At 40.6% G+C, this 15,147-nt stretch overlaps 2 protein-coding genes and 1 long non-coding RNA gene across 3 annotated transcripts in view; 2 read left to right on the top strand and 1 right to left on the bottom strand.

The window, feature by feature from the left end:
- Positions 1–7,177, top strand: part of LOC143674379 (uncharacterized) — a 26,474-nt gene extending 19,297 nt beyond the window's left edge. The window contains exon 3 of the long non-coding RNA XR_013171019.1: positions 7,077–7,177. This is a non-coding gene — a long non-coding RNA (uncharacterized LOC143674379). The remainder of the gene's footprint in view (positions 1–7,076) is intronic.
- Positions 6,818–15,147, bottom strand: EBNA1BP2 (EBNA1 binding protein 2). Its single transcript, XM_077149998.1, has 10 exons — positions 14,816–15,147; positions 14,637–14,726; positions 14,469–14,552; positions 14,077–14,246; positions 13,382–13,505; positions 12,221–12,310; positions 9,367–9,442; positions 9,039–9,132; positions 7,239–7,401; positions 6,818–7,083 (listed from the first exon to the last, which is right to left on the bottom strand). Exons 2-10 carry the CDS (start codon positions 14,700–14,702, stop codon positions 7,033–7,035), a joined length of 918 nt encoding a protein of 305 aa, XP_077006113.1. The 5' UTR covers positions 14,703–14,726; positions 14,816–15,147; the 3' UTR covers positions 6,818–7,032.
- The window catches only part of CFAP57 (cilia and flagella associated protein 57), a 112,082-nt gene continuing 111,675 nt past the window's right edge, over positions 14,741–15,147 (top strand). Inside the window, exon 1 of the mRNA XM_077149997.1 lies at positions 14,741–15,041. The gene's annotated coding sequence lies outside the window, so the exon portion shown is untranslated. The remainder of the gene's footprint in view (positions 15,042–15,147) is intronic.

Raw genomic sequence — 15,147 nt, 5'->3', positions numbered from 1 at the left:
CAGCCTCTGTAGCCAGTGCTCTGCTTCTGTTGCCTCAACCGTGGGCCTCCAACAGGGTAAACAAACTCCACGACTTGGTGAAGCCATGTAAGCAGGAACCTGGTCTTCTGCACCCTGAGATGCTGAATTTCCCTCAGGAAAGGGTGGAAGGCATAAGTGGTTCAGTACTGTCTCCTCATAAAGCTAAGAAAATGTCAAGGAGAAACAAGACAAGAAGTAAGAGGAACACACAAATACAAATGAGCCAGCAGGTAAGTAAAGTAATCTAGGAATCAATTATGAAGGAGAAACGAAACTGCAGAGGTAACAGAAGAGATCATGGAGCAGACAAATGAAAAATTGCTGCCATTGAAACCCCGACTGATGAGTTCCAGTGAAAAATTGCTGCCATTGAAACCCCAAATGATGAGTTCCAGAAAGTGAATGACTTGTCCCCAGCTACCACCAAGCTAGATCCTTGGCTGACCATCCTGTATGCCAGGAGAGCTATTGTCTTCGTAAAGCTGCAGATGCCAATGCGGCCGTCCAACAATGGTCTTTGACTCACCTTGGCCTTACAAGGAGCAGGGCCCTTGTCAACCCCTGGGAGGAAGCAGCCTGCCATCTTGCCTTTGCTTATAAATTGGACTGTGATGAAGAACCAAGGGAAATGCAGAAAGAAGTTCAACCAAGAGTTGAGAGGGAAAAGAAGGAGCAAGAATGGGAGGAAAAGCAGGTTAAACAAAGGCCAGAGTTACTCCTCAGGAGTAACCCTGGAGAGCCCAAAAGGAGAAAAAGGCCAGATGACACACAACAGTTTGGTGATGTCCTCACTCAGTTTGGTGACGTCCTAGTTGGCTTTCCTGGAAGAATGCCTGAAATGCAGGAGAGAAGTTGCATGACCTGTATTCACATAAATGCCTTGGCTCAGTGAATTTCTAAAGCAACAAGTTCTGACAGTAATGCAGGATCCAAAAGTAATGGTGCCCTTTCAGGATATGGCCCAAAACCTAGGAAACATGTAAAATTTTCAAAGCAAACCAAGGCTAGGAATCTTGTCAATAAATCATCAGACAAATTTGGAGGACAAACATAATGCCTTTAGGATGGTATCATTCCTAGAGAAAAAAAAATATCAGAATCAGTTCTTAGACATTACAATGATTCAAACCAAATAACTTTGAACGTAATTTTTAAAAACCTGGAAAATTCTGATAATAATCCCTACTCCATTCTCCCAATACATTAGAAACATTTTATAATAATTTACCGGTAGTCTTTTTGTATCTGAGAATTAACAAGTATAATTATATCTTACTGAATGTTCTAAGTAAGGCAAGGAACTGTGTGATAAGACAGCCTTCTACCAAATTGTAAGGGGTATGACAGACCAAAGAATGACTCCAACAATTCCAGCTTGGCAAGTAAGAGCGTTTATTGGGGGCTTACATGGAGTCCTCCTCCTCAGAACAGGAGGAGAGACAGTAATTCCCTGCTATGACGGTCCACGCTAATCAGAGGGCAAGGCAATATTTTCTAAGATTCGAGCAAAGGGAGGTGGGGTTGAGGCATTGGCACAGCGTGGTTGGCTGTGTATGCATTCAAATTAAGGATTACAAATTGGCCTGTTGTTCTAGTTTGCTAGCTGCTGGAATGCAATATACCAAAAACAGAATGGCTTTTAAAAAGGGGGAATTTAATAATTTGCTAATTTACAGTTCTAAGGCTGAGAAAATGTCCCAATTACAATAAATATATAGAAATGTCTAATCAAAGGCATCCAGGGAAAGATATCTTGGTTCAAGAAGGCTGATGAAGTTCAGGGTTTCTCCCTCAAGTGAGAAGGCACATGGCGAACACAGTCACAGTTTCTCTCTTAGCTGGAAGGGCACATGGCAAGCAAGGCATCATCTGCTAGGTTTCTCTCCTGGCTTCCTACTTCATGAAGCTCCCTGGGAAGTGTTTTCCTTCTTCAGCTCCAAAGGTCACTGGCTTGTGGACTCTGCTCCTCGTGGCTATGTCATTCTTCTCTGCTCTCTCTGAATCACTCATTCTCCAAAATGTTTCCTCTTTTATAGGACTCCAATAAACCAATCAAGACCTACCCAAACGGGTGGAGATACAGCTCCCCTAATCCAGCTTAAGAACCACTCTTGATTCGGTTACATCTCCAGGGAGATGATCTAATTACATACAGTATTGAATAGGGATTACTCTGCCTCTACGAAATGGGATTTTGATTAAAACATGGCTTTTCTAGGGTACATACATTCTTTCAAACCAGCACTCCTATCAAACTTCTATAGCACTTAATTTTCCTCCTGGACGTAACTTCTGATGGTGGTGCTGTTTATCTTACTGGGCATAGCTTCTGACAACACTGCTGTTTTCCTCAAGCTAAGATTTACTGTTATGCTAATAGGGAACTATCTGTTCTCTAGGGCCCATAGAAAGGGAAGAGTTTGGGGATAATGTAGACGTTCATATATGTTACACTGAACTTTACTTAGGCGTATATTTTGTCTTTGAATCCTAATTTTTGTTGTTTTCAACTTTTTGCTTTGATAGTAAAAGCCATGGACCCCTCAATATATAGTGGGACCTGGTTCAGGATGGGAACCCCTAAGGCGAGTTTCAGCAGATTTATCCCATTTATATAATAGAAGCTCATATAAACAAATTAAGAATAGATTGGTAGGAAGCAACAAAATCCTTCATTGAGAAGGCAAGATGCTTGTAAATGCCACATATAACCTTGGTTGTCACCTAAAGTACAAATTAATGTTTTGCATGTAGGGAAAGAAATGTTTCATTTTCCCTTTACAGGTGTCTGAAATTACCTTCCTGTCAGCAGATGCAGAACCCTAATGTATCACTCTCCTTGTTTCCTATGTTCTTTTATCAATTTTTGTTGTGCTAAAAATAGCCTTTTCTCCCTGGCAACATCATAGCGACCATCATCCACAGTAAAACTATGAGCATATCTAATCTGGGGTTAATTCTAATATGGACAGGAGAATTAGTTCACATGTACACATTTGAAGTCCACCAACTTCCACTTAGACATCTTCTACCTAGATTCTGAAAGAATGTATTTTGCATTGAATCTTCAATTTGGAAAATTTATTATAATCACACTTGAATTCATCATCATGAATATTAATACTTTGGGAAAAAGTGCGTAAAAATTGATTAGTTGATATTACAAGTGAGTAGTCTAATTTTTTTTTTGTATGCTAAATGGTGGGGTCACATTTCATTATTTTTCCTCGAGAGTATCCCGTTTTTGAATTTTTGTTTGTTTTTTGGGAAGTGCATGGACCAGGAATCCAACTGGGGTCTCCTGCATGGCAGGTGAGAATTCTACCACTGAACTATCCTTGCACCCTGAGTGGTCTAATTTTATAATCTTGTTTATATTACAAAATAGATTAGATCCACAATTCTTTTTCATCACAAAATTACTAGCTCTGAAAAATCATTGTGCTCAATCTATTTCTTTAAACAGAGCAACATTTCCTCTTCTTGTTTCACTGCCTTCCTCACACCACCAAAAAGAGAAAACTGGACTTTGGTCCACCCAATTCAGAAAAGGACATATAAGCAGTCCCCACTTTACATGATAGTTTGGGCCCATAAAAGACTGAGCAAGTTGAAACCCTGCAAAGTAATCTTAATCGTCATTGGGGAAAATTATGATTGCTCTGTGACCTTTTAAACTTTTTTGTCAAAACAATAAAATTTCCACTAGTTATAAATGTATAGGGAAATGAAAAAAAAGTGAAACAGAAACATTGAGAATCAGAGAACTTTATTTCTTGGTAAAAATTTATTGAGTAATTTGAACAGTGCTTGCCTTCTTTTCCTCGTTGTATAACATAATATAAACAAACACTCTCTATGTATTAGTGAACTCTTACTCCTAAGTTTGGATTCGCTTCCAACATTTTATCATTTGTGCTTTTGATGTCATGAAATCTCTCCAAGTGTTTCTGTAATGTGAATATTTTTGCAGTGTTACTTCCTCTGGGGACATCTTCATCCTTTGCATTACAAACACTTTTCTCATAGCTCTAATTTGCTAGCTGCCAGAGAATGCAATATAACAGAACTGGAATGCTTTTTAAAAAGGGGGATTTATTAAAGTTGCAAGTTTACAGTTCTAAAACTGTGAGAACGTCCCAATTAAAGAAAATCTATAAAAATATCCAAATTAAGGCACCAAGAAGTTACCATAGCTCAAGAAAGGCCGATGAAGTTCAGGGTTTCTCTCTCAACTGGAAAGGCACATGACAAAATCTGCTAGCTTTCTCTTCAGGCTTCTTGTTTCATGAAGCTCCGCCAGGGACATTTTCCACAGGTCTTTGGCTATGTGGGCTCTCGTGGTTCTCATGATTCTAAAAAAAGGGACTCTCTCCAAAATGTTTCCTCTTTTAAAGAATCCCAGTAAACTAATCAAGACCCACCTGGAATGGAGTCACATCTCCCTCTAATCAAAAGTTAATACCCAGTCAGGTGAGCCACATCTCTGTGGCAGCAATCCAAAACTCCCAACCAGCAATACTGAATGAGAATTAAAGGACATGGCTTTTCTGGGGTCTACCACAGATTCAAACCAGCACACTCATTTATGTATATTTATGTATATATATATATATATATATATAGTTCACCTTTACTAAGTTCCTTGGCTGAGTATCTCTATCTCTAGAACAGCAGCAATATCAATGTTCCTACCAACAGCTATTTCTTCTAAACTCCATTTGTTTGAATCGAATTTTACTTCCCACATTTTCTTTCTTTGCTGCACTTTCATTTTTGTTAGCCAATTCTCTGATTATTTACTTTTGTGAAATGTTATGTGGGTTTTTTGCTGGGACACAAGGAGGCAATACAACTACACTTTGCTATCTCAGTATTATGAATGAGATGTGCAGTGACCATTTCCTAACAGCCTGTGAGGTGACACAATTGGTCACTAATATGAGACACATTTGTACTTTTTTAAAACATTTGCTATTGTGAAATATCATACAAAAAAGCAATAACTTTTGAAGTACCTTGTTAACAAGTAGCTACAGAACAGATTTCAGAATTTGGTATGGATTACAGTTCCACAATTTCAGGTTTTTCCTTCTAGCTGCTCCGAGACACTGGAGACTAAAAGAAGTATCAATATAATGACTCAGCAGTTATACTCATTTGTTTACTAACTTCTGTTATAACTCCTCCTTCTCCTTTGATTCTTCTCCTAATCTTTAGGCATATTTGGGCTATGCCCATTCTAACATTTTCATGTTGGAAAAGGGTATCGATAATATGGAATAAAGGAATGCCCTTGGAGAGACTGGTCCCTCTGGGTTTCAAGACTTAACCTGGCCTAGGAACCAACTGGAGGTTGTAGTTTTCAAGAAAGTAATCATAGTGCATGAAACTTTTGTAGGATCTCAGATAAATCCCTAAATGTTCTTTAGGGTTAACAGGAGTGGTTTTGGATGGGATTTGGCAAGCAGTGGTAATTAACAGTATCTAGCTGAAGTTTGTGTTAAAAGTAGACTTCCAAATAGCCTCTTGACTCTATTTGAACTCTTAGCCACTGATACCTTGTTACGTTTCTTTTCCCCCTTTTGGTCAGGAAAGTGTTTCAATCCCACAATACCATAGCTAACTAAGCTCATCCCTGGGGGTCATGTCCCATGTTGCCAGGGCGACTTTCAACCCTGGATGTCATGTCCCAGATAGGGGGTAAGGTAATGAATTTCCTTGGAGAGTTAACATGGCTCAGATAAAGAGAGAGGACATATCTGAGCGACAAGGTTTCTGGAAGTAATTCTTAGGCATAACTGTAGGGAGGCTTAGCTTCTTCACTACAGAAATAAGCTTCATAAGAGTAAGCCTCAAGATTCTTGGCCTATTGATGTGTAAGTCCCTAATGTTTGAGACTGTATCAGAGAACATTTGTTATTTGCAGAAGAAAACTTAAAAAAAAAAATCAAAACTGTAACTCATATCCCGAGAGATATAAAATGCTGTAGAATAAGCATAAAAATAAGAATAGAGAATAAGAATAAAATGATGTGAAAAAGATAACTCTTGGGGGAAAAATGAAAGCTCAAATCAAAGATTCAATCAAATAAATATTAAAATCAAATGATCAGAAAAAGAATCAAATATTTCCTTCAAAGGAGAACTAAAGTACAAATATAAACAGTTTATCAGTAGAAGTCCTACATTTGCTAACAGAAATTCTGGAATTAGAACAAAGAAAATGAGGGGAGATTATTAAAATTTCCCAGAACTGGATCCAAGTTAATCCTTCCACATAACCCAAAGAATGAAAACAGGCTCATACAAAGGCAGGTACCATGGTATATCAGATCACCAGGAAGAAAAGCTTCTGAAGAATGGGAAAGAGAATTAAAACAGCAGTGACTTCTCAATAGCAACATAAGAGGCTAGAAGACAAAGGAGTGCCTTCAACATTCTAAGGGAAAATTTACATCAGCCAAATTAATCATCAAGAGTAAAAATAGAATAAAGGCAATTTCAGAAGTGCAAGAAGATATAAAAAATTTACCTTCCATATTCTATTCCTTAGGAAGATACCAGAAAATGCTGTCCAGTAAAAGATGTAATAAGCTATGTCAGAGGAAAATAAAGGATCCAGGAAAGTAGACCCAACCTAAGTCTAGAAAAGAGACAAGGTAACAGTTCTATGGCAGACCTATGTTTCTAGCAAGATAATAAGGAGGCTAAAATGATGAAGCATGGGGGGGAGGAGGATATAAAAGGAAAATGAAGCAAGTAGAATACTGGAAGGCAACTGGGATTCAAAGTGATCAATAAACAACAATTTTATTTAGTATATATAAAGTATCTTCTAATCCTTTATTCATGGTTGATTTTTACACCAAGTGTTTGCATTTTTTCATAATTTTTCTTTAATTTAAACATTTTTTTACAAAAAGAAACCAACAGCAGGAATCCATTTGTACAACAGAATTCCAGGTCTTCATCTCTTTTTTCTTAGTTCTTTGCATACAAAGATGCTGCTTAACGTGTTCTGCTCTTCATTTTCTCTCTTGTTCGTTTCCCAGGTCTCTTCTGGCGAGAAAGAAAAAAACACCATTCTGGTCACACAGCAAGCAGCTTGGCTTCCTGCCCCAGGCTCAGAATGCACAGGGAGAAAGGGACTGGGTACGTATGGGGTGGGAGAGGAGGCTGCTCTTGCCCCTCACCTGGGCCTGCGGCTCACTTACATTTGATCCTTTTTTTCCAGGCCTCTTGAGGCCCTTGCCATGAGCTGTCTTGGCCCGGAAACTGGATACATCATCATAGCTCTCGCGAGTGTTCCACTTGGAGCCTTTCTTCTTTCCACCAAAACCAAACTTCTGGTTTTTATAGCGTCGTTTGGCATTGGGTCTGGAAAAAGTGGTCCTACAGGTTACCCACAGCACTGAAAATCCTAATGAATCTTATGACCGAACTACAATAACCTCAGTTCCTTTCTGTAAGCAAAACTCCTTCAGTATGAATATTGTCCAAAGTCTCATCCTTGGCCCTACAGTCTAACAAACGCCCCAGGCAAGCCCAGGTTTCAGTTTTAACCACAGGGCAGGAAAACAAACCCAGAAACAGGGAAGGCTCCACATACATGACATGGCTCACTGCTTGTCCTTGGAAAGCTTTCTATTTTAACAAATCTTGCTAAATCACCCTCAGTTGTTTCTATTCCTCTGAAGGATATATATACATGGAGTATATATTTACTTTTATTAAAATTTATAAATTCTAAAACTGGTCATCCCACAAGAATCTCAAATTCAGCATATTCAAAATAGCACGTCCTCTCTTCCTAGTCTGGGTTCACCTCCTATACGCATGACCTAAGCTGACACTGATGTTACTACCCAGTCATTCAGGCTAAAAACCTCGGAGTCAGCCTTGATTTTTCTGTCAGTGGCTATACCCAGTTCAATTACTGAGTTCTGCTAATTTAGCCTCTTAAATATTCCTTCAATCTATTTTCTCTTCTCTGTCCCTATTACCACTTTTTAGGTCATTATCACTGCTCATCTAGACTGCTGTCAGTTTCCCTGTCTTCCTCAAATTCATCATTTACACAGGAACCAGTTTAATCTTTTAAAATATGAATATGGCTTGCTCATTATTTCAAGTAAAATCCATCAGTTCTTCCCATCCCCTACTGGCTAAAGTCCAAGTTCCTCAACATGGCAAACAAATGTTGTCTCTGTGACTCAGCTCAGGTCCTCCACTCTAACCACATCTCACCACTCCTTGCCTCACACTTTACACCCAGTAACAATTGTATGCTATTCCTCACTCACAAACCTAGGCTGTTAACATCTCTATGCGTTCTCATTCGTGTTCTTCCTTCTTCCTGAAATCTGCTTTTTCTCTTCCTCTTTTGGCTAACTCTTACTCATCTCTCAAGCCCGGCACAGGTGGGACTCCCTCTTCCAAGAAGCCGTCCACAAAGTGGGACAGGTGTTTTCTTTTATGTGCTTACATACTACTCCCAACTGCCTCTATCATAGCACTTACTATATTACATGGGAATTGAATTTCCACCAAGCCTGGGGTCCAGGCGTGTATAAAGATGGACTAAGAAGAAAAAGAATACTCAATATTACCCCTTTTAATCTTCAAAAATACTATGAAGCATATGCTATTTTCTCATTTTAATACATGAGGAAATTAACATTTAGTAAAGTACTTGCTCAAGGTTACCCTCCGAATGAGTGGTGTGGTCAGGATTTGAACACAGGTTCTTTGACTCTAGGTTTGTACCATCACACTGTGTGATGGGAAATCAGATTTTACAAACATTGACTTAAAATGTACCATATACTTGTTACTTTAATTTTCACAGACTGTATGGCTTAAAGGACTAATCATGTAACACTGTAAGTCTCAGTTATAAATAGCAGCTGCACTCTAAATCTGAGACCACTCTTAGTGGAGTTACCCTGCCATACTCATCAAAAGTAGCCCATTACATACCACAAAACAAACCAAAAAAAAAAACAACTTCTCACCCCTTCTTCATCTGCTGGCCCTTGGTTCCTTCCTTCCTGCCCCGTGCAACAGGTTTCTGATCTCCCTCAAGGAAGTCCAGCTTATCAGAGAAGCCTGTGTGTCAAGAAGTGCTTTGATCAATACCACTGCATTTCTTTTTCTTTTTTTGCATTTTAAGAGGAAAAGTTTAAACCCCAAAATAAGGCTGTAACTTTCAAAAATTGATTTTGAGAGACACACCATGCTCCCACACCATTCCCAAGTTCAATAAATCATTCAAGGTTTCAACGTATAATGTGTTAAGAGTAAGGAACCCCTGTTCCCCTAAACCCTTAGAGAGATACTTACCTTTCTGATACTTCTTAATGGCATTCATCATATGTGCTTTCTCCCGCTGCCTCTTCTGAAGAACCTCTGTTTGCACCTGTGATATAGACACTAGGACCATTAAAACCATTCCAAACCATCACTCCAAGGATCTACATTCTCTCAATAGTATCACCATGATTAACACTACTACCAACTAACATTTACTATGTACCAAAAACTATGCTAAGGGCTCTAAGTATATTCTCGGTTGATCTTCACAACAACCCAGTGGAGTGGAAATACTTATTATCCCCTAAACTAAAACACTAAGACGTTAAATAGCTTACCAAGTATCTTAGTTTGTCAGGGCTGCTATAACAAAGTACCACAGAACGGCTAGCTTAAACAACAGGAATTTCTTCTTTCACTGTTTTGGAGTCAGCAGGATCTTGCTTCCTCCAAAGTCTATGGTGTTCTGGAAGTGGCTTCCTGCCAATCCATAACTTAATCTAGGCCTCTGTCACATGGCTGTCCCTCATCTATCTCCTACTTTTATGTCCAAATTTCCTCTGCTTGTAAGGATGCTGTGCTGGTTTGAAAGGAAGTTTGCCCCCTAAGAAAAGCCATGTTTTAATATAAATCCCATTTCATAAAGGTAGAATAATCTCCATTCAATGCTGAATGTTTGAAACTGTAATGAGATCATCTCCCTGGATGATGTGATTTAGTCAAGAGTGGTTGTTAAACTGGTTTAAGGGATGACATGGCTCCACCCATTTGGGTGGGTCTTGTTTGGTTTATTGGAGTCCTATAAGAGAGGAAACATTTTGGAGAATGAAAAATTCAGAGAGAGCAACACTACAAAGCAGAGAGTCCACCAGCCAGCGCCCTTTGGAGATGAAGAAGGAAAATGCCTCCCGGGGAGCTTCATGAAGCCGGAAGCCAGGAGAGAAAGCTAGCAGATGACGCCATATTCGCCACATGCCCTTCCAGTTGAGAGAGAAGCCCTGACTGTGTTCGCCATGTGCCGTCTCACTTGAGAGAGAAACCCTGAACTTCATCGGCCTTCTTGAACCAAGGTATCTTTCCCTGGATGCCTTTGATTAGACATTTCTATAGACTTGTTTTAATTGGGATATTTTCTCGGTCTTAGAACTATAAACTAGCAACTCATTAAATTCCCCTTGTTAAAAGCCATTCTGTTTCTGGTATATTGCATTCCAGCAGCTAGCAAACTAGAACAGATGCCAAGCATACTGGATTAAGGCCTGCCCTGATTCTGTTTGGCCTCAACTAATAACATCTTCAAAGATCCTATTTACAAATGAGTTCACATCCATAGGACCAAGGCTTAGGATTTGAACCCATCTTTGTGAGTAACACAATTCAATCCATAACATGAAAGTCACAAAGCACCAAGTGCAGAGCTGAGAGTCACACCTTAGGCAGTCTGACTCCAAAGCCTGCACTCTTTCCCTGCTGTACAATCCTGACAACCAAACTGTAGTAGCAAACCATATTTAGGTTCCCATCCAATTTCCCTATCAATTATATTTGAGTAGATTAAATATTTACCCTACTATTACTATGAAAGTACCAAAAAATAAGAGAAAACAATGTCTCCAAAAAAACAAAAAAGAAAATCTTTAAGGGCAAAAGAAGAGACATATTCTAAGTCAAGGTTTCTTAATCTCAGAATTAACGACAATTTGGATAGCATAATTCTTTGTTGTGGAACTGTCCTGTGCATTGTGGGATGCTTAGCAGCATACCTGCCCTCTAGCCGCTAGATGCCTCAAGGTGTGACAACCAAAAAGGTCTCTAGAGGTTGCCAAATGTTCCCTGGCGGGGTGGGGAGCAAAACCATCCCAAGTGGAGAACCACTGCCCTATGGTTTTCTCAAATTAGAAACAATGAACCAAAATGTCAGACTGGGTTTTTCTTTGTTTTTGCTAAATTTGGTTATGTTAAACTAACTGAACTGCCTTGTCTTTGGAGTAATCTCAACTTTCTCGAGAGACCCATACCAGAACAGAGAAATAATTAATCCCCAGCTGACCTTCTGCAGAGGACAGGCCATTAATCTACTTCACTGAGTCTGAATCAATAAAATGACTCCACACTCTGAACCACAAATGTTTATGTCCAAAATGTTGACAAAGTCTTAACATCCATGGGGACCCTAAGATTTCTTTAAAATTTTAATTCTTGTCATCCTCTAAGATGGTCATGAAATGAAAAAAGGAAAACCAAGAAAAGTTCTACCATGCCTGAACTCTTTTACATTCAAACTCAGACATTCGTAGCTCAAACACATAGGTGCCATCTTCCTCTCCCAGGTTGAATGACAATTCAACACTATAATTCCTTAAAAGAACATTACAATCATCTAGGTCCATATTCCAAGACAGGACACATATCAGAATCACCTGGGGTTTTTTTTTTTTTGCATGGACAGGTACTGGGAATCGAACCTGGACAGGCAAGAACACCGCCAGATGAGTCACCGTGGCCCACCCTGGGGCTTTTTTTATTGGAGGTACGGGAACGGGATAGAACGGACATCCACAGATTCCCAGCAATTCTGAAGCTTAGATGCTTGTTTCAAAAAATTTCCGCAGGTGATCTTACTGTACAGTTAGGTTTGAAAACCACTGATCTAGACCTAACACTTCACTGTATATATGTGGAAACTAAAGCCCTGAGAGGCAACTGACTGCCTGCAATTGCCATACTACTCCTGACAACACACTGGTGTCAAGGTAAGATCTGCTATGAGATAATAAAAGCATGGTCTAACACACACATGGCATAGAACCAAATCAGACCACAGCAATCTGATCTGGTAAACACACTCAACTTCATCCTGCTCCCCACATATTTTCCTTCTCACCTTCTTTCCATATTTCCTAAGTGCTCGCAGTTGCTTCGCCTTTTCAGACTTCTCCATGGCAGCCTGTTTAGTTTGCAGCTTCTGTCGAATCTAAAACACAAAATGTTGTCCACTTATGTTATTTGAATTTGGGATAACTACCACTTAGTGTGCAACCAGAGGATGGAATAAACATTCCCAGCTCTGTGAACTGTGGCACTCAAGGAAATCATTTATTGTAAATCATCTATTCCGACCCACATGTTTTATATATGAGGATAGTAAGTCCCAAAGGCTGAACACAAGGTACCAATGGTGTCAGTAGTGGAGCTAGCACTTGAAAATAACCTTCCCATTCCCAGCCTGATGGCTGTGCCATTATAAAAATCTGCCTCCCTGTAGTCCACGAAAGAAGACTTCCTCCCCACACCTACGTTTTACAGACTGAGACTAAACCAGCATGCAGTCTCAACAAACTAAATACACAATAAAAACTCAAACAGATATCAGGTACCTAGCTTCTTCCATCAAAAGTACACATATCAGTGAAGGGAAGAGAATTTGTCAGTGTGAATGGACAAAGATGTATCTGGGCTCATCTTAGGTTACGTCTCTGGGTATCACTCCCTAAAATCCAGTTTGAAATCCAAGGGACCTATTTAAATAAATCTTGAATTAGATACTGACAATTCTGGTTCTCCCAAAGTTAAATGGGGACCAAGTTTTACTTCATTCTAAATTATATTATGTCTGAGCCATATGGACTTTTAAAGAGGAAACTGAGGCCCAGAGAGAAGAAACTTGTCTACAAGTTATAGCACTGCTTGCTGCAAATGGCAGGACAAGAACTATTTATTGTCTTTTCTACATAGCATGCCATGACATGCCAGCCAAAAGCAAAAGGCCATCTTTACCTTGGGGAGCACACATCTTACAGTACTCCCCACCCGTTCCTTAATTGATTAAATTTGGGAAAAGTCATCCCTATATTTGGATATTTGGTGGTGACTAGCAGGAGTCTGAAGCAGACACTCTTTGGAAGAAATAATAATTGTCTTCTCACAACCAGTTTCCTACCATTGGATTTATATTTATCTTTTAAAAATAGTATAGGGTAATGCAGCTGAATATAATAAGTAAAAAACTCCTGGCTTTCCAGAGAAGAACATCCGTGATTCTTACCTTCTGCATCTGCTGATCAGATTTGGCCATCTCTGCAAAATAATCAGTGGGTCGCTTGGTAGGAACTTTAAGCTGATGGAGGCGGGGTAACACTGCAAGCACTGCAGCCTGGGCCTGGCGGTAGCTGAGAATTTAGCATGAAGCATGAAATGAGCTGAGGGAGAGAGACCCTTCTCATTGTCACTCACTGTCTCTCATTATATAAGGTCAGAAAGATCTTCAACAATTTACCAGCAACAACAAACAAAAACTGTAATAAAACTTCATTAATTGGTAATCTAAGAGAATTAGCTGTATACCATTTTTTAAAAAGGAGGAATGTAGCTTAAAATAGTAGTTTAAGAGAGTGACCACCCTAAAAGAATTTTTATGTAGTTATTAAAGAACTCATAAGAACCTTCCATAATCACTGTTTTGTTCTAATAATTGGATGCACAATGAAACTTTAAAATAGAATGTTTCAAAACAGTCCATAAACTGGACCCTGAATTGTGACTGGTGGACCAAGGGACTCCTCTCTTTACCCAGGGAAATTCTCCTAACTCTTCTTAGTCAAAAGAAGCCTTCCTTCCTGCTGCCAGGCTTAAGACAATTCTACCGTGCTCTGAGGAATACAGGCTCACTATTTCCTATCTCTCCCCCACTCCCTAGCACAGGGACCCCCCTAATTTCTCCCACATTTGAAACGAGCATACAAACTCATCTCCCGCTGAAAGTCATCTTCTGGGTCAACAGCTTTCTGATCCTTGTTCTGCGGTGTTGACTGAGGTTCACTGACGTCCGGCACCGGACCCAGGGTCACATCAAGTCTCTCAACCCATTCCAGATCCCTCTTGAATTCAGTCAAACACTGTTTCAAGCCAGTCTAGGAAATCCAGACACGGCTCACAAGAAAGGAACCATGAATTTGTCTCTGCCAAGCCCAAGCCCATCAGTTAAGCAAATGTACCGCAATACCACTACCGGTAATTTACCCTCGAGTCAATGCGCAAGTTACGCAGGAACTCAGTTTCCCGAACACAGCAGTGCCTAGTAGGCATACCATTTGCCATCTCCGAGTACCTCCCGACCCGGCGCCCCAGCTCACCACGTTGTTCACGGCCCTCTTCGGCCCCTCTAGCACGACATTGAGGCCTGGCTTCAGGAGCCCTCGGGAGAACGCATCCTGCAACTGCGAGACACAATCGGCTGTCAGTACCAGTTAAGTAAGGGCCCGTAACCCACGCCCAGTTCCGGGAGCTCGGCAGACACTTACCTCCCTGTCTGTGACAAGAGAATCATCGGAATCCGAATCCGAACCCGAGACCGGAGGAGTATCCATCTCGCAGCACACACACCCGAACACCTACCGAAGAGACAGAGCAGCCGAAGACCCGGGCAGCTGAAAAAGAGAGGCTGTCGCCGCTGCTGCCTGCCTCCGGCCCCCACTCTCACCTGTGGCTCCACGTGGGCACACACAGAACCAGAGCGAACAGCTCACAGTTGTAACTAAACTTTTTGATCGGTATTTCCGCTTCCGGCCGTAGGCCTACACTTCCGGTTTTCCGTTGCTATAGGAACCTCTCCCGGTCTGGAAGTGTCCGAGTCTCTTGGGTCCCATAGGGGTTGTACCCCTGGGTAATTGCGTGGTCTGGTGAGCCAGAAGAGAAAAAAGCGAAAGGTGAGAAAGGGTACCGGGGGATCGTCGGGATGAAATGGAAGCCCCGAGAAAGCAAAGGAAAGGGGAGAAGGAGCCACGGGCATGATTGGGGGTGGGAGGGGGGCAG

This window comes from Tamandua tetradactyla, chromosome 2 (genome assembly GCF_023851605.1).
Source record: "Tamandua tetradactyla isolate mTamTet1 chromosome 2, mTamTet1.pri, whole genome shotgun sequence".
Lineage (NCBI taxonomy): Eukaryota > Metazoa > Chordata > Mammalia > Pilosa > Myrmecophagidae > Tamandua > Tamandua tetradactyla.
This window is presented reverse-complemented; position numbering and strand designations above follow the sequence as displayed.